General features: G+C 34.9%; 1 protein-coding gene across 1 annotated transcript; it reads right to left on the bottom strand.

The window, feature by feature from the left end:
• Window positions 1-2543: 2543 nt before the first annotated feature.
• LOC117320002 lies at window positions 2544-21043 on the bottom strand. Its single transcript, XM_033874733.1, has 5 exons — window positions 20923-21043; window positions 8975-9051; window positions 5889-5988; window positions 5077-5177; window positions 2544-4181 (listed from the first exon to the last, which is right to left on the bottom strand). Exon 5 carries the CDS (start codon window positions 4116-4118, stop codon window positions 2544-2546), a length of 1575 nt encoding a protein of 524 aa, XP_033730624.1. The 5' UTR covers window positions 4119-4181; window positions 5077-5177; window positions 5889-5988; window positions 8975-9051; window positions 20923-21043.
• Window positions 21044-22277: the final 1234 nt, after the last annotated feature.

Here is a 22277-nt window from a genome sequence, read left to right as displayed (position 1 = left end):
CATACCGGGTATCTTACCTGATGTTATATCGTCTTCTGTCACCGACATACCAGGTATCTTACCTGATGTTGTATCGTCTTCTGTCACCGACATACCGGGTATCTTACCTGATGTTATATCGTCTTCTGTCACCGACATACCAGGTATCTTACCTGATGTAATATCGTCTTCTGTCACCGACATACCAGGTATCTTACCTGATGTTATATCGTCTTCTGTCACCGACATACCAGGTATCTTACCTGATGTTATATCGTCTTCTGTCACCGACATACCGGGTATCTTACCTGATGTTATATCGTCTTCTGTCACCGACATACCAGGGTATCTTAACTGATGTTATATCGTCTTCTGTCACCGACATACCAGGTATCTTACCTGATGTTATATCGTCTTCTGTCACCGACATACCAGGTATCTTACCTGATGTTATATCGTCTTCTGTCACCGACATACCGGGTATCTTACCTGATGTTATATCGTCTTCTGTCACCGACATACCGGGTATCTTAACTGATGTTATATCGTCTTCTGTCACCGACATACCAGGTATCTTACCTGATATTATATCGTCTTCTGTCACCGACATACCAGGTATCTTACCTGATGTTATATCGTCTTCTGTCACCGACATACCAGATATCTTACCTGATGTCATATCGTCTTCTGTCACCGACATACCGGGTATCTTACCTGATGTCATATCGTCTTCTGTCACCGACATACCAGGTATCTTACCTGAGGTAATATCGTCTTCTGTCACCGACATACCGGGTATCTTACCTGATGTTATATCGTCTTCTGTCACCGACATACCAGGTATCTTACCTGATGTTATATCGTCTTCTGTTACCGACATACCAGGTATCTTACCTGATGTTATATCGTCTTCTGTCACCGACATACCGGGTATCTTACCTGATGTTATATCGTCTTCTGTCACCGACATACCAGGTATCTTACCTGATGTTATATCGTCTTCTGTTACCGACATACCAGGTATCTTACCGGAGGTAATATCGTCTTCTGTCACCGACATACTGGGTATCTTACCTGAGGTAATATGGTCTTCTGTCACCGACATACGGGTATCTTACCTGATGTTATATCGTCTTCTGTCACCGACATACCAGGTATCTTACCTGATGTTGTATCGTCTTTTGTCACCGACATACCGGGTATCTTACCTGATGTTATATCGTCTTCTGTCACCGACATACCAGGTATCTTACCTGATGTTGTATCGTCTTCTGTCACCGACATACCGGGTATCTTACCTGATGTTATATCGTCTTCTGTCACCGACATACCAGGTATCTTACCTGATGTAATATCGTCTTCTGTCACCGACATACCAGGTATCTTACCTGATGTTATATCGTCTTCTGTCACCGACATACCAGGTATCTTACCTGATGTTATATCGTCTTCTGTCACCGACATAACGGGTATCTTACCTGATGTCATATCGTCTTCTGTCACCGACATACCGGGTATCTTAACTGAGGTAATATCGTCTGCTGTCACCGACATACCAGGTATCTTACCTGATTTTATATCGTCTTTTGTCACCGACATACCGGGTATCTTACCTGATGTTATATAGTCTTCTGTCACCGACATATCAGGTATCTTACCTGATGTTATATCGTCTTCTGTCACCGACATACCACGTATCTTACCTGATATTATATCGTCTTCTGTCACCGACATACCAGGTATCTTACCTGATGTATTATCGTCTTCTGTCACCGACATACCGGGTATCTTACCTGATGTTATATCGTCTTCTGTCACCGACATACCAGGTATCTTACCTGATGTAATATCGTCTTCGGTCACCGACATACCGGGTATCTTACCTGATGTTTTACTTGTCAATCTAATACAGGGTAACTGAAGTTGTAAAACATTGTCAATGACTTATGAAATATCTTATCAAAGACCGTTTTCCATTTTTACCTAGAAGTTATGCTCGGAGTTTTCTGCAGGCTTTGTATTGAAATGATAAAGGACATCATAAATTCAAAATTCAATTTTATTTATTACATAAAAACAATAGTGATATTTACAAATGATTTCTAGACTTATTACACTTAGTGGTTTTACTGTTTTAGGATTATACCAAGTGTTTGTGGGTAAAACATGTTTTGGACGATCCACTGGAGGAGGTAGGGAAGTCAGGTTATACACCTCAATCAGATACAGAGATGTTGATTTCAGGGTGGATATGAAACCGGTATGGATTTACAAACCCACGGTCAGATAAATGTGCATTGATACATTTACTATAAATCACGGACTTAGATAAACACACCTTAGTCCGTAATTAAAATAAAACATTGTTTTTAAATCAATAATGAATATCACATTCATATGATGGGAACAACAGTTCAGTGAAAGAAACATGTCAACACAGTCTAACATTGTTGATAAAAGTATCCATCAGAAGAAAATGTCGACCATGATGATAAAATATAAAGTTAATGTTGTATAAGTCCACTGATATAAATTGTCTGTATCCTCACTCAAGGTTGAGTCACTCAGTCACTATAATACTTGAGGAGTTTGAGTCCCAACTCTCCTGTATCTAACTCTAATTCTGACCACAACACATCACCCTTCTGTATACCTACTACCCACTGCCATCCTTTGTTTGTGTGAAGTGTTTTTATGTACTTCCCTGCTCCACTTATCAGTTCTATTGTGTTCCTTGTCCTGTCAGCAATAACAATATTACCCTTGCTGTCATATACAACTGTGATTGGACCAAACTTGTCTGGTGTGACTGACTTCTGTACCTGCATTCCCTCCCCCCGGGCCTCTATCCCCTCCCCCCGGTAGTGGACCAGTGGCCGGAGTGTTGGGTTGTACACACTGATGTGACGCCTGTAGTTGTCTGGAGTGTATTCCCCACTGATATGTTTACCACTCACTACAGCTATGTTACCTGTAACACTACATTGTGATATTGACAGTACATACCCCGTCCCTGACCCCTCCACAATGTGTGTATGTAACACCTGGCCGTCTACAGTGTATATCATCACCTTGTACCCCTGTTCACCCCCTGTACCCACCACTACCCGACCCTCCCTGGTCACACACAGACTGTATGGGTAATCCTCTATAGTAAACCTTGTGGCTGGTGTAAATAATGATAAAAATGTAAAAAAAGATACTTCACAGATAGACCTCTCATCCCTACAACTGAACCACAGACGACCTGTAGTGGGGTTCAGACTGATGTTATCGATGTTACTGTTGTGTTTTATCGTGTGTATGACCTGACCTTTGTTGTTTATGAGATTTACTGTGTCGGTGTCCCTGTCACACAGCCACGCACGTCCATCAGATGTAGGACAGATCGATGAGATGTAATCCGTGTATGAGAACTGGGCCATGACGGTTGGACTGTCCGGAAGTGTGTACCGGAGAGGGTCAGCAGGAATTTTCAACTTCCCGAGGGCCTGTTTCAGGTGACTTTGTCTGTCGATACCCGGAGTAAACTCGGCCATGTCTATGTTAGGTGTCGGTGGGATGTCGGAATCAAGTTCCCGGATTTCTGATACCGAGTCGTACTTGAGAACACCCGTTCCTGTCTGGAGAGTCTGTTTATATTCTGATGAGAGTTCCTTTAAAGTATCCAACCTCCTCTCCAGGTCTGTGATGTGGGTCTGGATGAGGTCCGTGTCCGCCACCTCCATCTTATCACACAAAGTAATGTACTCCTCGGTGATTTTGTCCATTTCTAATTTGCACTCGTTGTTGTTGTCGATGATGTTTTTGCGAAGTTTATCGTACATAGGTTTACGTGAAGATATTTTTATTCGAGAAGATAAAATTTCCTGGTTTAGTTTTGGAATTTTTACGTTATCTGTTTCATCCAAAAAGTCCTGAATTATTTGATTTTGCTCTGTTTTAATATTTGTTAGTTCCTGAAAGCTATCAATGTGTTCTTTATGACTACTTATAGAACAAGTTATACAGATAAGCATCTTACAGTCCCGACATAATAATAGCACGTCGTTTTGTTTATGGACCTGACACTTTGGATGCCCCTTAAGCCTTACAGGATCTTGTGCTTTGATAATTGAGCGGCCGAGATTTGAAGCCATGACTGTTAGTAATTTAGCGTGATAAGATGGAGTTCGGCGACACACGGGATCCTCTTGTTGTATCTGTATAACAAAGAAATGACGGAATAAGTAAAACACATCTACACTGTTATAGGTACAGTTATATATAGGATTCCTACAAATCTCAAATCGTTGTCCGTATAGAACAGAACTGAGTTCAGATATACGTCAGACTTAACTGAACGAACCCCGAATCATTGCCTAAACATACTACATGTCGATAATACGGATAAAAAAAAACAAAAAAACAAAAACAAAAACCCCCGAAATATTCGTGCGCTTTGAATCTAAAACTCACATACAAGCATACCTGGTGTTGCGTTAGCAATATATGTGCCCTACTGGCTACCACGAAAAATGTATCAGTGACCATGACCTTGACCCAGAAAACCCGAAGTTGTCGAGATATTATTGTTCTTATCACTGCCCCTCTGGTTTCAACGGACTGATGACTCTAACATACAGACATAGAACATATTAGTCGATGCATAATCCGCGGTAATTTGATTATTATAGATGACGTTTGTACGTGTCTATATAAACTCATTTATCTTAATCAGAACTTACCGTCAGCCTCCGGACAAAGAGATTATGATAAGTTATTACGTACAAAATAATAAATCATGTGTACAAGATAGTAAGTTGTACATATAAAATAATATTTCATGTGCAAGGTAATTAGTTGTACACACAAGATATTACGTTGTACTTGTAGAAGAGAATAAGTACAAATTATTCCATACTGCTATATGTTATAAGGGGGTAGCCACCAGCTACTACACGAATGTCCTGTTTTAAAACGAATGGCTGTGTCCGGGGTGATAAAAGTACCAATATAGAATGATTGCATTTAATGGTTACATGTGTACTTTAAACTTGAGAAAGAGAAATCAATCAAAAGACAAATAGAATATAAATTTTGACCCTGTATACTCACAGACTTGGCCTATTGAAGTATTTTAAAATAAAGTTTGTGTGCCCCTGTTTCCCAGCTCGTTGTCAAAAATCGATATCCTCTGAGCGACAAGGATGTAGTACCTGGTTGAAATAAAAGTAGGATGATAAACATTTTATGGCTAAAATGGAACATGACATGAAAAGATCCAAGAGGAATCTTGGCGCTGCCCAATGAATGTTCTTTATTGGTTCTATGTAAGTATTATCTTTTCTCTTGTGATACCAAGCTTTCAAAATATTTTATTGTCAACACAACAAGTATAAACAGACTTCTTACATAGAATATTTCATCACCGATACCAAACTTCAACTTTCAGCCATTTCGTTTTTTGTATCAGATTCGACATCAAATGAGCAAAACGTCATCGCGGATTTTTAGTTGCAATATACACCCAACGTATCATAAGATATAGTGTACACCAGACACAGACCGAAGGACGGACGTTATCGTTGACGTTAATACGAAGTTTTTTCGTAGCTTTGAAATATTTACGTTTTCTGTGTTATTGAAAAGCGCCATATAAGAAATCTTGAAAATATCTTAACGTTGTCCGTAAAGAGCATAATTAGGTCAAATTTGCAGACGAAAGTAACTCTCTCATAGGTAGTTACCAGCTACTACACTAATACCCTGATTTTTAGAAACACTGACTGTTCACGGGATGACAAAAGCAACAAACTAGAAAATGTTGTATTAGATGGTAACTTAACGCTAGAGAAAAAGACTTTAAAAAAACAACGCTAATGTTACCACATGATAAATTCGTTGATGACCTTCCGAGGGATACTCACAGACTCAGCCTATCAAAGCCTTTTCTATAGAAATGCTATATGCTCCTTTGCCCAGCTCTGTGTTGAAGAATGATGTCCTCTAAGATACAGGGGTTACAACCTGTTTGGAATAATAAAGTAAAACAATAAACACATTTCTTCTGCAACAAATTGTAATAGTCACTAGAAAATGAATCAAATTATCGCAGTACTAAATCCAATTCTTAATCAATAATGTAGACATTTAACACATAATTGTAGCCTGTGTCTGCTTGTGTTCCTACGGTGCTCATTCATTTATAGGTATTTGAATTTACACTGTGCAACAGAGCGGAGAATTAATTAAATTTAAATCACTGCCTCCGCTAGAGATCTCTAAATTCTAAAACAGATCTAAGATATAACGATAAGAAACGTCAAAATCAAAAGGGCTACCTGTCGGCCATTTTGTTTTTCGGTCAGACTCAAAATTGAATTGACGAACAAGCAACGCAAATAAAGACTAAGGCTTAAAGAAACATGTGTTCCCGCTAACCCTACCAATCCTATATTAGTGTGCCTACACTGAAGTTAATTGGTCATTTTGAAGGACTATTAGTCAGGCTTCCATGTCAATATAACCTTAGTAAAAACTATTTAAAAAATAACAAGAAATATCTTTAAAACAGATAAACGGCATAGTTTTAATGCTGGTGGTTATAATGTAAAACTACTGGTGAAATAAATTAATGAACTACATTTTAATTAATAAATACGCAGTTTCAGCACGGATTACAAAATTATACTAGTTTGAATCATTTTTGGTGATAACAGGACTGCAAATGTGTCATTTGAATAGATGCATCCACTTATTCAGCTTGCATTCAATTTAAACCCTAGGGACATCACGATAAACGTTGCAATTTTCACTGAATTTACGCGTTTTGTTCCTTTCCAGTTATGTTTCTGTGCTGTCCCAATGTTCACAGTCAATCCCTATGTCCAGCTTGACCACTCGATTTAGTTGGAAATCCCCCTCTTAATTTAGCGCGGAAATTATTTTTAAATTATTACGTGACTGTTTTGAAATCGTGGCAACACAAACAGACGATAGTTTACAAGGCGATATCTATATTCCGTCTGGGTTAGTTGGATAACGATATTATACAGTGGTTTAAATGTTAAATAACACGTTCTGTATATATTACGGCACACATATTTATGTGTAAATAAGTGTAAACACTGTTCATATAGTATAGTGACAGTAGCGATGTACTGGTACAGACTGTGTAAATATTACCGAGCTTGTGGAACTATTACAGAGTTTGTGTTAATATTACAGAGTTTGTGTAAATACTAGCCTACCGAGATTGTCATGACCTACTATCAAACAATCAAGCAGAATACGAGCGGCGTCCGTATTACTGCTGTTTTCATGTTTGACCTGTTACAATCTATTGTACTGCTTCCCAAGTTTAATTCTAGGATTGTGTTTGACCCATTTCCCTATTATTCTCTTCATTGCGGAAGCTGTTATCGTTTCCAACCGCAGTCGATTCACAATGGAAGCCATTTTTGTTTCCATGTGTTTTAGTTTGTTGTGCGCATGCGTTTATCGTATATGTCACAAAATTTGCATATTCAGAGTGATAACCTTTTAATAATTGATAATTGATGTTTTTATGTACATACATCATCAAATTCGAATGGTTATTGTTCAGAAGGTTATTTTTTTAAAAGATATACCCAATAATATGATAGAAAATACAAAATAAATATTGGTTTATCGTGAGGTCCCTTTAACTTTGTTTCGTTTTAAACTGTATCTGCATTTTGCATTGACCGCTACATTGACCAATCACGTACTTCATCTTGACAGAAACGCCACCTGTCGCGTCATATCCGGGGCCAAAACAAAATTAGACGGCTATGCCGAAAAAAAATGTTCCTACCTACCTACCCTATTTTTTCTGACATGTTTGCGAAAACACAAATATTATTATTTAGACATAAGGCAAACCTTTATATTATATTTGAGAAATACTATTCCAGTACTTCTCAAGAAATGGCGATAACAAATCTCAACAGTTGAATTTCCAATTGTCTGCCTGTCAGCTGATTTGTTAACCGACCAGACTAAAAATTTGGACACTTCCATAGAGGAAGCGGGACATTCAGGCACAGACACCGGACTCGTTTATCCTCACGCCTACATATTATATATAATTAGGATATCGTCAGACGAGAATATTAAATGTCAGTTGTCAGACGAGGCAAGTGCCTGTGATACAGGTAAAGTTTGAGGAACTATATCCCTCCAGGAATTCTCAAAAATAGCGACAACAATTTTCAACTTTCGAAATCAAAGATGGCTGCCTATCGGCCATTTTGTTTTTTTTAGATTGATCATACTCAAAACCGATTGGGCACAAATAGGGATCAAGGAGAATCTACATGTGAAGATTGAAAAAGATAGTTGCAGTTTTTCTCAATAAGTAGTTTAAAATATTTTTTACGGAAGGACAAGATTTGAATTAAATAAGAATGTCATTTTATGATTATTATCACATTAAAGCACAAAAGCTATTGATTAAACAGTAGAGCCCGATAATAAGATGCATTTTAAATAAGTTTATTACAGATTTGTTATTTAATATTTGCATAACCTACTTTCCAAGGTAACAGATTTGTCATTGCCGGGTGACATATAACATAGCATTTACGCACGAATCAATTAGAGTTACTTCCCTTCCATCAAGTTAGTTTAGTTTGGTCAGGGCCACCTTTTGCAAAAGGGCTATAGTCTAACATTTCTTCGCTCATAAATTAATACTCATTCAAGCGTTTGTATCAAAACCAATATTGATTCAACAAGTCAATCACCTATGATAATATAGATTTATAATAAATATATAATTTTGAATGAAGAGATATGCGGATGTTCTCGGTCGATAAAAGTGTATCTTGATACTTTTGATTCCGGAGATACATTACAATGTTCAAGTAGAGGTGAAAACGGTCGGGATTGTTATTAAATTACGAATCTTTACTCATACATTAAGTTACGAGGAGAATAAAGTCAATAAATAATCCAGACGACACTTAGTCTTTAACATATGTGTACTCACCGACAAGTCCAATATGGATGTTTTCGCACAGAATGGATGTCGTAGTTTCAGGCCCAGGTCAACAATTAGCGCCCTTACTGAGAAAAAAAGAGAGCACAATTTGATTACGGTCGGAAAGTAACAAAAATGAAACACTTATTGTTAGCTTAATTTGAGAAAGTGCAATTTTATGTCATATTAAACTTCGACCCCGGAATACGAAGTCTGAGAAATATCGCTCCAGTACTTCTCAAGAAATAGCGACAACAAACTTCAACTCTCAAAATCCAAGATGGACGGCTGTCGGCCATTTAACCTGCATAACAAGGCACCAGGCAAAAACTACATATGGAATTTATGAAAGGTGCATTAAGTATTTTGCAATAGTGATAATAAATTTCGAATGTCAAAATCCAAAGACAGCCACATGTCGGCCATTTTATTTTTTCGATCAGTCTCAATATTAACATATCTTAATATTATGTTGCTACAAAGGGGAGCCAAATATATATAAGGTGTTTGAGAAAGATCCCTTAAGTACCTCCTGAAAAAAATGGCCAATTTGTTTTCTGATTAGTCTCAAAAAACAATTGCACACCAAGGGACCAAAGGGAGCAAAAACCAAATTTGAGAAATATCTATTAAATACTTTTTGAAGAACAGCGGCAATAAAGATTGTTTACGGGTGACAGATGGACGACGGCCGTACATGTACGAAGGGCGATTTGAAAAGCCCACCACCTGATGATGGTAGGCTAAAATGAATATTTTGACACTGTTATCTATACTTTACTTCCAATTTTATTTTCTGACTTAATATATTTGACACTAACAGTGAAGAGGAAAGTTGTATCGAGGATATAACTCGAAACCGACGACATTTTGCAATATTCTCGTGTACACGTATACATGCGTGTATATGAGAAATTATCAATAAGGAACAATTCGGCAACTTTCATTGCCTGTTGGAGAATAACCATAAGTCAATAGAAACTGTATATCGAGATCTTATCATCTTTGTATGTACTCTACATGTAGATTATACAATTACTCACTACCGAATGTATATGTAGTCTGCGTTTTGGCTTCTGTGATATCATCGGTGCATAATTTAATAAGCTTGGAATTTCGTTCTGCTTAAAACTGTCGTCAATATCAAATATTCTTCACAGACAAAAGGGTCTGAAGGTCTTTAATCAAAATTGTGAACTCTATGACCCCGGGGTCTCAAGTCTACCCCTGAGGAAAGGGGTGAAATTTACTATCAATTTTTTTTTTACTATAATTTGTTTCTTTTCTATTGGAATTCATTCTAATTTGGTAAACATTATCACCATTGGATAACAATTTGTTGACCCTGACTGACCCACATCATGGGCTGATAGGCGGGGTCTAAAGTGTTTAATAAACTGAAAAACCCACACAAACAAACAAACCAACAAAACAAAAATACAATTTTAAAGACCCAAATTATGTGAATCAAATACGCTTTTAGATGGAAGGGTGTTAAGGTTCTTTTCCAAAATTGGGAATTTCGTGATCCTGGGTCTCATATTTGCCCCATGGGATGAGGTGTATTTTACTATTTGTTTATATTTTTAACAAAAGTCCATTTTGGATACCATCTGTGTGATTTCTTCTGGAATTAACTATAACTTGGTTTGAATCGGTAGTTTTTGAAGGCAGTTTGTTGGTATACAAATGCTGGCCCACTTAACTTCAGGGGCTGATTGACGAGGATCAAAGAGGGTCAGGTGACCGTTGAGACCAATGGGCATCTTGTATGATTTCATTTATTTAATTTAATTGGTTTCACGTCCGGTATTACTGTCTTACGGCCTTTTCAGATGACGGGTTATATAACTGTATCTTTAAATATCACGAGGCTTCTATAATCATTAAACTCTGATCAATTCCAATTGCTACTAATTTAAGATCAAAAATATTGTACACAGATATGTATGGACCGACCGTGAGGTTCTAGCCCTACTGTGGGGCCTACGAAACATCTCCCTTTGATACCGGACAAAAACTTTAGATTTACAAAAGTGTACCTATTTTAGATAACGATCCCAGATAACTGATCAATATAAGGAAGACATTTTTTGTTACAATTTCAGTCGGAACACTGGGATTGGATACATAATCACATGCCAAATTAAAGTTAATAAGTTTTTAATTTTACAGTCCACCACACCAGTGTGGAGTCACCCAGTCATTTAATGGTGTAGTCCAACCGATTTGTAATGAAGACATTTCGGAAGATTATCTGCAGATTACTTCCCATCCGATAACTGACTAATTTGACTTAACATATCACTTTATAAATCAGCTTATATGTAACACAAAATCTTGGTTGATCTAATAGTAACGCATCCTTGAGTAATCAAACTGATAATTTACCATTTTTTTTGCGTCGTGTATGAATGACAAACTGTGAATCTGTTCATTATTATTTTGTATACTTTACCACCACTGTATTCCTTTCTTTTACGCCTCAGTAATCAACAGTTTGGAATCTAATGTCAGATGTTTTCCTCTTATAAGCCATTATGTTGAACATCGGCTAGCAGACGACAAGTACATTTAGGAAGATAGGGTTATGTCCCCTTATTAAACCTGAAGGTGTTACATGAATTTATCCCTGGCATAAAAGTTCCGGCACCCTTTAAATGCGCGGGCACAGGTTCTTGGTATGAATTCTCAAACCACGGTTCATATATAGTATGATATTGCATATAATATCTATAATAGTATTATAAATAGCTAATTATGCAAGTGAACCAGTCAGATTCGACGCTTATAGGGCTGTTAAATGTACACACCTTACTGAATTATGACACCTCTGTGATGCGGATATCAGTTTGAAATCAACAACTGTTTTTTTATTGACACCGCCACGTTGACTTTCCTTTCCATATGACTGGTTTACATTGTTATAATTGTTTTTCTACATATAGTCAATACTGGTGTTCTAGTTTTACAATATTATTGCTTACATAAGCAGAAATTTTACGTTTTTATCTTTTAACAATCTTACCGCATTGTCGGACGAGAAAGCATGAGAAGGCTCCAAGTAAAATCTAAGGTAAATGTTCGTCATTTTCGCCTTAACCTAGCCAACATTTGTAATTATATGTCATCTACAAGCTGTTATCGTTATCTTGAACTCTGATAACCCGAAGACCCTGCTTAACTCGAAGTAAAATTAGTTTAGAAACAATTTAGAATTTATACTCATTAACTTCGAATAATCGGGATATCTCGAAGTTTGTGGTATCCCACTTCGAGATAACGAAGGTTGACTATATATCAATTTAAAAATACAAAATATATAAACATACTTATTAGGTAGGCTCAAAACTGACTATTAATATGTTTGTTGATGCTGATTTTGTAGTAAATATCTCGCTGTCAGTAAAAAATACAGAACCAATGTATTATGGGGAATTTGATACAGTTGGATGTGTCTGTATCTTTCTCTGAAATACTACTTATATTAAAACCTATTGTGTATGTGTTTTTCTATAATCTTAGAAGGTATTGGTAAAATAGATATTGGCCTATATTTGCTAACATCAGCAGTACTGCCACTTTTGTGAATGGGAGTGCCATCTTCAACGTTGTTGGAATTTTACCTGACTGAATACTAAGTTTTATAATATAAGTAAAGGACTGGGCTATTTCAGGATGAACTATTTCTAACAGTTTTGCAATTACCTCATCCTTAACAGTAGCTTTTTGCTCATTCAAACCTTTTAAAAACTGAATCACAAAATCCTGAGATACATCAGGAATAGCAAAGTTTGTATCATTGTTAAGTTTATTCGCACAATATAAATGTATACGATTAATATGTTTAACAGGAAGTGATCAAGCTCTATATTTTGGATGTTGAGTGACTAAGACAATGATCTCAATGATATAAACAAAATGCATACTGAAATGGTAATAAGTTGTAACTAAATTGAAATATACAAAATGTACACTGTAGTGTACTCACATGTGTCTCTGTATATTGTTTCTAGTAAATGAATACAGACTGATGATTTTTATAATTTAGATTGTAATACAATCGATTTATGAAAACTAAATACTAACATGTAGTCTGGTTTATATTTACTGTTAAAGTATGGATAACCTATTATGTGATAAGTTATAGTACACATCTGACCTGGTCAAGCTGAATAAAGGTACACACAGATGTGATCTAATGTGCATGAGTCGTAAATAGGATATTGTGGTAAATGGCGTAAAATACTAATATACAATTAAATACGACTGTATATGGTAATGAGAAAATATGCATATAAGCATTTATAGGTATAAATAAACTACTATGTAATAAGTTATAGTACACATCTGAACTGGCCAAGCTGAATAAAGGTACACACAGATGTGATTGGGTGCATGAGTCGTAAATAGGATTTTATGGTAAATGACGTAATATATATAATATACAATATACGACGGTATGCGCATGCATTAATGAGAAAATATGCATATAATCATTATGAAGGATTTTGAGTGGCTAACATATACTCGGATACGCATGTGTTCAATAGGAAAGTTTGTACTTTCTTTTTATAAACAATGCTTATAATTGGCAAAATAAATAATTAAGTATTAGACATATTTATCACATTGAAATACATATTTCAGAGTCAACATAGTCTGGGATACGTGTACAGACATGTATAAGTATTATAGATAGGTTTTTACAATACATTAATTTAAGCATTACGAGCCTGAATGTACATTATGTACAATTATTATGTACACATTTAATCAATATTATAAGATAATCTCAATACATAATTAAGTATCAGACATACAGTATTTATATTGTTTGGGGGCAGAGGGAAATACCCTATCTTTATATTATAATCCGGTACCGGAATTTATAACAGAGTCCGGATAATATAGAACTGGGTTTTGGGTTCCAAAAATGTTTTAGTATTAGCCAGTCCAATTTCCGGGAGTGTTTTACTCGGATACACATGTGTTTCAATAGGAAAGTTTGTACTTTCTTTTTATAAACAATGCTTATAATTGGCAAAATAAATAATTAAGTATTAGACATATTTATCACATTGACATACATATTTCAGATAACATAGTCTGGGATACGTGTACAGACATGTACAATTATTATGGATAGGTTTTTATAATACATTAATTCAAGCATTACGAGCCTGAATGTACATTATGTACACATTTAATCAATATTATAAGATAATCTCAATACATAATTAAATATCAGACATACAGTATTTATATTGTGTTGGTTCAGATGGAAATACCATATCTTTATATCATGTATATTATAATCCGGTACCGGAATTTATAACAGAGTCCGGATAATATAGACCGGGTTTTGGGTTCCAATAATATTTTAGTATTAGCAAGTCTCAATTTCCGGGAGTGTTTTTATAAACTGTCGAACTGATGTAGGTACAAGACGCTCGCAAGATGTCAGGTGTAAATAAGACTGTTATTTTAACATGTAAACATATATGGTTGACAGTGAGCCAGTGTGGCTTTTTTCAAAATCTTGGCCACTTTAATGTTTCTTAAAGTTTATATCAGGGGAGGGGGGTGGGGAAACGGGGAGTTTTCTTTGTTGATTGAAAAAAAGTTCACTTTAGAAAAAAATCATGAACCAGTGCTGTGCTGCTATGAATATGTATTTTTTAAAGTAATAAGCTTGTGTGATACCAATAATGGATGATAATCTTAAAATCGGTTGCTGTAATTGTCGGGGTTTGTCGTCTGATAAGATAAAGCGTCGAGATTTTTTTACTAACTGCAGGAAAAAATATGATATAACGATACTTATTGATACACATTCTTCTAAAGAAGTTGAAAATTTTTGGGCTACTGAATGGGGGTATACGTCTAAATTCTGCTCTTTCTCCAGTAATAGTAGGGGTGTAGCTATTCTTTTTAATAATACATTTGAATTTGAGATTTTGAAGGAAATTAAAGATACCAATGGTAATTTCTTAATGCTTGAAATTAAACTCTTTGATAGAAAAATAACTCTGTTAGCTCTGTATGGTCCTAATGAGGATAATCCTGCCTTCTTCGATAACATACAGCGAAAACTCGAAACTCTAGATAATAATCCTATTATAGCATGTGGAGATTGGAATGTGTCCCTAAATTATGATCTTGATAACCTTAATTATAGACAGAATAATAACCCCAGAAGTCAAGCTAGAGTCCACGAAATGATGTCCTCCCTAGATATTTTAGATATATGGAGGGAAGAAAATCCTGAAGTTAAAAGGTATACATGGAGGGGTCCCTATCAAAAACAGGCTAGATTAGACTACTTTTTAGTATCTTCTGATTTAGTTCCATTTATTACAAATACTGACATAGGATTATGCTATAGATCAGTTTCAGTCTCTTTTAAATTTGTTGACCAAAAACGCGGTTTTGGAACTTGGAAATTCAATAATTCCTTACTATATGATGAAGTATATGTTACAAAAGTTAAAGAATTCATTTCCGACACCCTTAACCAATATAGAAATAATGATAATACTTCCCAAAATGAATATATAATAGATTATCAACTACTTTGGGAAACAATTAAGCTAATGATACGTGGGTTAACTATAAAATACTGTTCACATAAGAAAACAATCAGAGTGGATGAAGAACGAAAATTAGAACTTAAGTTAAAAGATCTTTATTTGGGTGAAGGGGAAAATGTAAATGATGCTGAGGTTATTAGAGTAGAGGGTGAACTTAAGAAAATCAGGGAAGATAAAGTTAAGGGTATGATAATTAGGGCAAAAGCAAGGTGGAAAGTTGAAGGAGAGAAGAGTACAAAATATTTTTGTAATTTAGAAAAAAGACATTTCACAGAAAAACTTATTCCGAAAATAATTACTGAGGAAAATAGAGAAATTTTAGAACTAGAAGAAATTATGGAAGAGCAAGTGAAATATTATAAAGAGTTATACAGAAGCAGAGAAACCCATTTAGGGGAAATGCATAAGCAGTCTTTTTTTAACGAAGGAAATCCTTACAATTATAAATTAAGTATTGAGGAATCAGATGAAATTGAAGGCATTATTAATAGATTAGAATGTTTAAAGGCACTCAAAAATATGAAAAATTCAAAATCTCCTGGTTTAGATGGATTTACAGTGGAATTCTATAAAAATTTTTGGAACGATATTTACAACCCCCTTATTAACTCTTTTAATGAATCTTTTGAAAAGGGATATCTGTCTATTTCGCAGCGACAGGGCATTATAAATTGTATTCCAAAAGAAGGTAAATCAAAACTGTTTTTAAAAAACTGGCGCCCTATATCACTTTTAAATGTAGATTATAAAATTGTTTCCTCATGTATTGCAAATAGAATAAAACCATACTTAAATAAACTTATTAGTGATTCACAAAAAGGGTTTGTAAAAGGTAGATACATAGGGGAATGTACTAGATTTATTTTAGATATAATTGAAAAAACGCGTGAAAATAACATCCCAGGATTACTCATTTTATTGGACTTTGAGAAAGCTTTTGATTCCCTAGAATGGCCATTTATTCAAAAAGCATTAGAATTTCAAGGTTTTGGGCCCAATTTAAGAAAATGGATGAAATGTTTTTATAATAACTGTTCGAGTTGTATTTCTAATAATGGACATATGTCAAAATTCTTTAATGTTGAAAGAGGAGTTAGGCAGGGAGACCCTTTATCACCATATATTTTTATATTATCTATAGAACTTCTTAGTTCATCTCTTAAGTTTAATCCAAATATAAAGGGCATTAATATAGAAAACTCTGAATATATGTTGAGTCAATATGCAGACGATTCAACACTATGCCTTGATGATGATGAAACTTCATTAGAAAACGCACTAAGCACACTTGATCTTTTTATAGACTGTTCTGGTTTACGAACAAACCTGGACAAAACCCACTTATTATGGATTGGGGTTAAACGGGGTTGTGGTGAGGAATATTTACAAGAGAAAGGTCTTTTTTGGAACCATAGTGGGAAATTTAAACTACTTGGCATTTCTTTTGATCTGACTAAGGAAGACATCACTAAGCATAATTTTGAAGAAAAACTTACATCTGTTAAAAAACTCTTAAATGACTGGTCTTTTAGAAACTTGAGTTATTTGGGAAAAATTACAGTTATAAAAACTCTAGTACTACCAATATTCACGCATTTATTTTCTACACTCCCAGATCCATCAGAAACATTTCTCCAAAATCTACAAAAAAAATTTTCAATTTTTTATGGTCGGGAAAAAAAGACAAAATCAAAAGAAATACAATGATAAATACTTATGAAAATGGGGGACTAGGAATGCCGCATGTAAAATCTTATTGTCAAGCTCAAAAAATAACATGGATAAAGAAATTATTGAATCCAGAAAACTATTCCAGTTGGAAAATATTACTATTAAGTAAGGTGGAAAAGATGGGAGGAGATAAACTTTGGGACCTGAATAGTGAAGGATTACTGAAAATTTCATGTAAATTTAACACATTTTGGCAAAATGTAATTCAGATATGGGCTTCCTTGACACGTGTACCTCCCACAACCCCGAATGACCAATTATCTCAACCATTGTGGTTAAACAATAAAATTCTTGTAAATAATTAACATGTTATATACTATAAATGGATAAAGAACAATGTGTTTTTCATTAATGACTTATTAAATGAGACTGGTGAATTTCTATCTTTTGAAGAATTCCAGCGGAAGTATAATATAAATACTAATATTATAACCTTTCAAGGGCTACTCTCTGCTATTCCAAGGAACTGGAAACAAAATATTATTAATAATGGTAGAAAACTAAATAATATTGAAGGCAATTTAATTACTTCGCTTAAGTCTAACGAAAAAGTGGCTAAACATTTTTATAATCTTCTTATCGGTGAACAGCAGGAATTTCCAAACAAAGTCGTAGAAAAATGGAATAGAAAGTTAGGAACTGTATTTAATTTGGAAGATTGGAAACTGATATTTAAGTCAGTTTTTTTGTTGTCAGATGATACAAACATAAGGACTTTTCAATTTAGGTTGCTTCATAGAATTATTTATACAAATTCTAGATTAATGAAAATGAAAATTGTTGAAAGTGAACTATGTACTTTTTGTATGGCTAATAGAGAAACAATTGAACACCTTTTCTGGGAATGCCCTTATGTTCGTGTTCTATGGGAATTCATAAAAAATAGATTTATAACTAATTTAAATATATTGTTTGATATGAATTGTACTTCAGTCCTGTTAGGTTGTAATAATGACTCTCAATTTGATGTTATTAATTTTTGTATTTTACTTATGAAAAAGTATATTTATTCCTGCAGATGTAAAATATTATCCCATCTATTGAAGGGATCCGGTCAATTTTTATGTACTATAAACAAATTGAAAAACAAAGTGTGATATTTTATTCCCGAACAAAGGCGAACCGAATAAGAGAATGATGGATTTCTATCAGCACAGCACTGGATCTAGTTAATAATTAATAATATTAAGTAAGATTGAAAATATATTTTGTACTAGACAGTAAAAGTATATATGTAAGCAGAAGTAAGAATTAATCAAATAGACATGTTTTGTTTCTTGTAGCAATGTGTTTATATATGTGAACTTGGAAAAATAAAGAAAGTGAAAAAAAAAAAAGTTTATCAGATATATATTCTTTAGACTTCTATCCCTAACCTCCGAGCCGGTACTGTCACGTGTGCTATTAGCCGACAAGGCTCTTTTTCGTGTAAGATGGACAGTTCTCACACGGGATACCACTTAAATCTTATCCGATGAACTACGTGTTTAGAGGTTAATACTTACAATTGTGTCAGTGCATTGTTATATTAACCGCTTATATATGAAAAGTGGGCTATATAAATAATGTGTTTCCTATCTGTTTTTACATTAATGTATTATCCTGTACTCTATATAAACGGATCACAATTAAATAGTAAATACCAAGATAAAAATAAAGCATCATTTTTACATAGGTCTCTTCACCATCTCAGTATCTTTATTTAACCATCAAACTATATTTTCCCCTGATATCCCAAATTTAGTAAACACGCCTTTTATTGACACATTGAGATATTTCGCCCGAATTCCTTATTCCCTGTACTACCTCTCAAGCCCTTTCCAGTTTTCAATGTTTTTATCTCCCCACTGATAACTAGCCCGACTCAAATACATGTATGTAGGCACACTTATCACCTGTTATTATCATCTTTTTGGTTTTTGAGTATTCTCACTCGAGGTCAATGCTTGAGGGGTTATGATCTGTATAGGTGCTGAAGTTTGCTACAATAAAGTAACTAGTCAACGAGAGAACATGTCCATAACTTCATTTCTGTGAAATATCTTGTCATAACGAATATATTTATTCCGGGCTTATTTAAACGTTTCTCCGTCATTGTGTTCTTAAATTCTGCAGTCAAGGATCCGTAAATTTATATCTATAAATCTCTGTACTTATCACAGACCAAAAGAAGCAATGATATATGTCAAAACGTTGTAAAAATACATTACATGTACACACAAAATCATTAGCATTTTCTTTCCATTAATTACAACCAGATTGATTAATTAGACGACAATAAGCGTTCACATATCGTCCAACATAATAAGATACCATACATTTTAATTTTTCAACATCTTTTCTTAAACTAGTACCATATAATGTTACAGAAAGATAAAAGGTAAGTAAGACTGGCTATAGAAGAACAGGTAAAAGTCACAGGTAAAACAGACTATAGATGTACAGAAAAAAGTCACAGGTAAGACAGATTATAGATGTACAGATAAAAGTCACAGGTAGGACAGACTTTAGATGACAGGTAAAAGCCAAAGGTAAGACAGACTATAGATGTACAGGTAAAGGTTACAGGTGGCCAAGGTCATTGCCCATTAATTCATTACATTTTTTTTCCTTTTTCAAAACCACTGGGTCAATTTTGACCAAATCTGACATTGAACATTACTAGCACATGGTGATCTGAATTAATGATATTGACGGGATGTGGTCCCCAGAGGCCAGAGAAGTGGGACAAAAAAAAATTAACAGAAACCTGAACAAAATATAATTCCTCTTTAATTTCTAAAATCACCAAAAAACAGAGTTAAAATTGATTTTAAAGTTCGGTGAGTGTCGTATAATTTTTAACTTATCTTGTAATTACATATGATGTTACAATATATATGTCACTTAGCCCACAATTCTACAAATTGAGGATTAATCAACATCTCTTTGTATTTGACGAAATATCAAAATATAAGTCCGAAAACCTTATAACTAAAATTCCAATTTCATAGAACGGCTTTTCTTTCAATAGGAATAGACACCTTGCCATTTTCAATTGATGTTCACTACCGTTTTATGTGTAATAATAATAATGTGTAATAATATGTGTAATAAAATAACATGAGTTTCATTGATTTGTATACCTTATTTATTTCGACACGTTGTTTATAACAGTATTACTTGTCGGTAATTACAAAACTTTTGTATACATCGTATACCCCCATTCACCCATCGCAGTTAATCTTATTTCACAAGGCATTGATATTCATATAATAATTCTATCGAAGCAAAACGAGTACGCTATAGTTTTTTTTGTTATCGTATCACGCTTCTTACCGATAAACTTACATCCCGATATCGGTAAACATATAAATGTCAAAAATTAAATCGCATTTTTTTCTCTTAATTTGGCCGTTTTCATCGATACCCTTGCTTCATCTAAATCAGAGTTTTATGCAGAAGTTAGAACCAGAACGACTGTCATCAGCTTTTTCCTAAAGCATGCGAACGAGCCCAAAATAATGTTAGTATCTGTTATCTCCTCATATCTGAACAAAAGCAACGCAGTGAAATGAGTTTATCTTATTGTAAGCAGAGAATTGAAGAATTAAATCTTAGACACAATTTTGGTTTTTGACATTTTGTACTCACATACTTGTTGGCGATATCCTCACAATAGTGTATGTCGAGTTTTAAAGTTTCTACCTAGCAGGCGGTGTCCTCACGAATGTAGCCAAACGTAAAGCATGGGAAGCTGGTGACAGGTTTGGAATGCGGCCTGCGTGGATTGGCTGGGCGTTTTATATACCTGGGTAAAGGGGGTGACGTCATTCATGACAGATCGCATTACCTTCACTATGATGCATGTCACGTGTTTGCTAAGCCTACAGTAATGTATGCAATTTCCTGGCATTTTTCCAAATCAATTTTGCCTTTACTAACTTTGATTATTTCACAAATAAAATAACAACGATATCCCGCTTACACTATAATGTCGATTGATGTTCCTTGTTAGAGAATGCAATGGTAAAAAATCATGTACCCGTTCAACAGAGAGTGTAATTGTCACTGGTATCTGTCCAAAAGAGAGTTATATGTAAACTGTCAACAGATACAAACTAATCAACCGTCCAATAGTGAGAGTAATGATCAAAACGTCATGTGCCAATCATGTAGGTTGTATAATGATAAAAGTCATGAACCTGTCACAGAGAAAGAATAAAGTCATGTACAATTCAAAAGAGAGTGTTATAGTCAAAAGGTTATCACTCGTCAAATAGATACAATAATGGTCAAGACGTCATGTACCCGTCCAATAGAGAGAGTAATGGTCAAGACGTCATGTACCCGTCAAATAGAGAGAGATATGGTCAAGACGTCATGTACCCGTCCAATAGAGAGAGTAATGGTCAAAACGTTACTTACCTGTCCAATAGTGAGAGTAATGGTCAAGACGTCATGTACCCGTCCAATAGAAAGAGTAATGGCCAAAACGTTACTTACCTGTCCAATAGTGAGAGTAATGGTCAAGACGTCATGTACCCGTCTAATAGAGTGAGTAATGGTCAAGACGTCATGTACCCGTCTAATAGATACAGTACTGGTCAAGACGTCATGTACCGGTGTAATAGAGAGAGTAATGGTCAAAACGTCATGTACCCGTCCAATAGAGAGAGTAATGGTCAGAAAGTCATGTTCACGTCCAATCGAGTGAGTAATGGTCAAAAGGTTACTTGCCTGACCAATAGAGAGAGTAATGGTCAAGACGTCATGTACCCGTCCAATAGTGAGAGTAATGGTCAAGACGTCATGTACCGGTCTAATAGAGAGAGTAATGGTCAAGACGTCATGTACCCGTCCAATAGAGACAGGAATGGTCAAGACGTCATGTTCACGTCCAATAGAAAGAGTAATGGTCAAAACGTTACTTACCCGTCCAATAGTGAGAGTAATGGTCAAGACGTCATGTGTCAATCATGTAGGTTGTATAATGATAAAAGTCATGA

Source organism: Pecten maximus, chromosome 1 (genome assembly GCF_902652985.1).
Source record: "Pecten maximus chromosome 1, xPecMax1.1, whole genome shotgun sequence".
Taxonomy (NCBI): domain Eukaryota; kingdom Metazoa; phylum Mollusca; class Bivalvia; order Pectinida; family Pectinidae; genus Pecten; species Pecten maximus.
Note: the sequence above shows the minus strand (reverse complement) of the source record. Positions and strands in the feature narration are given on the sequence as shown.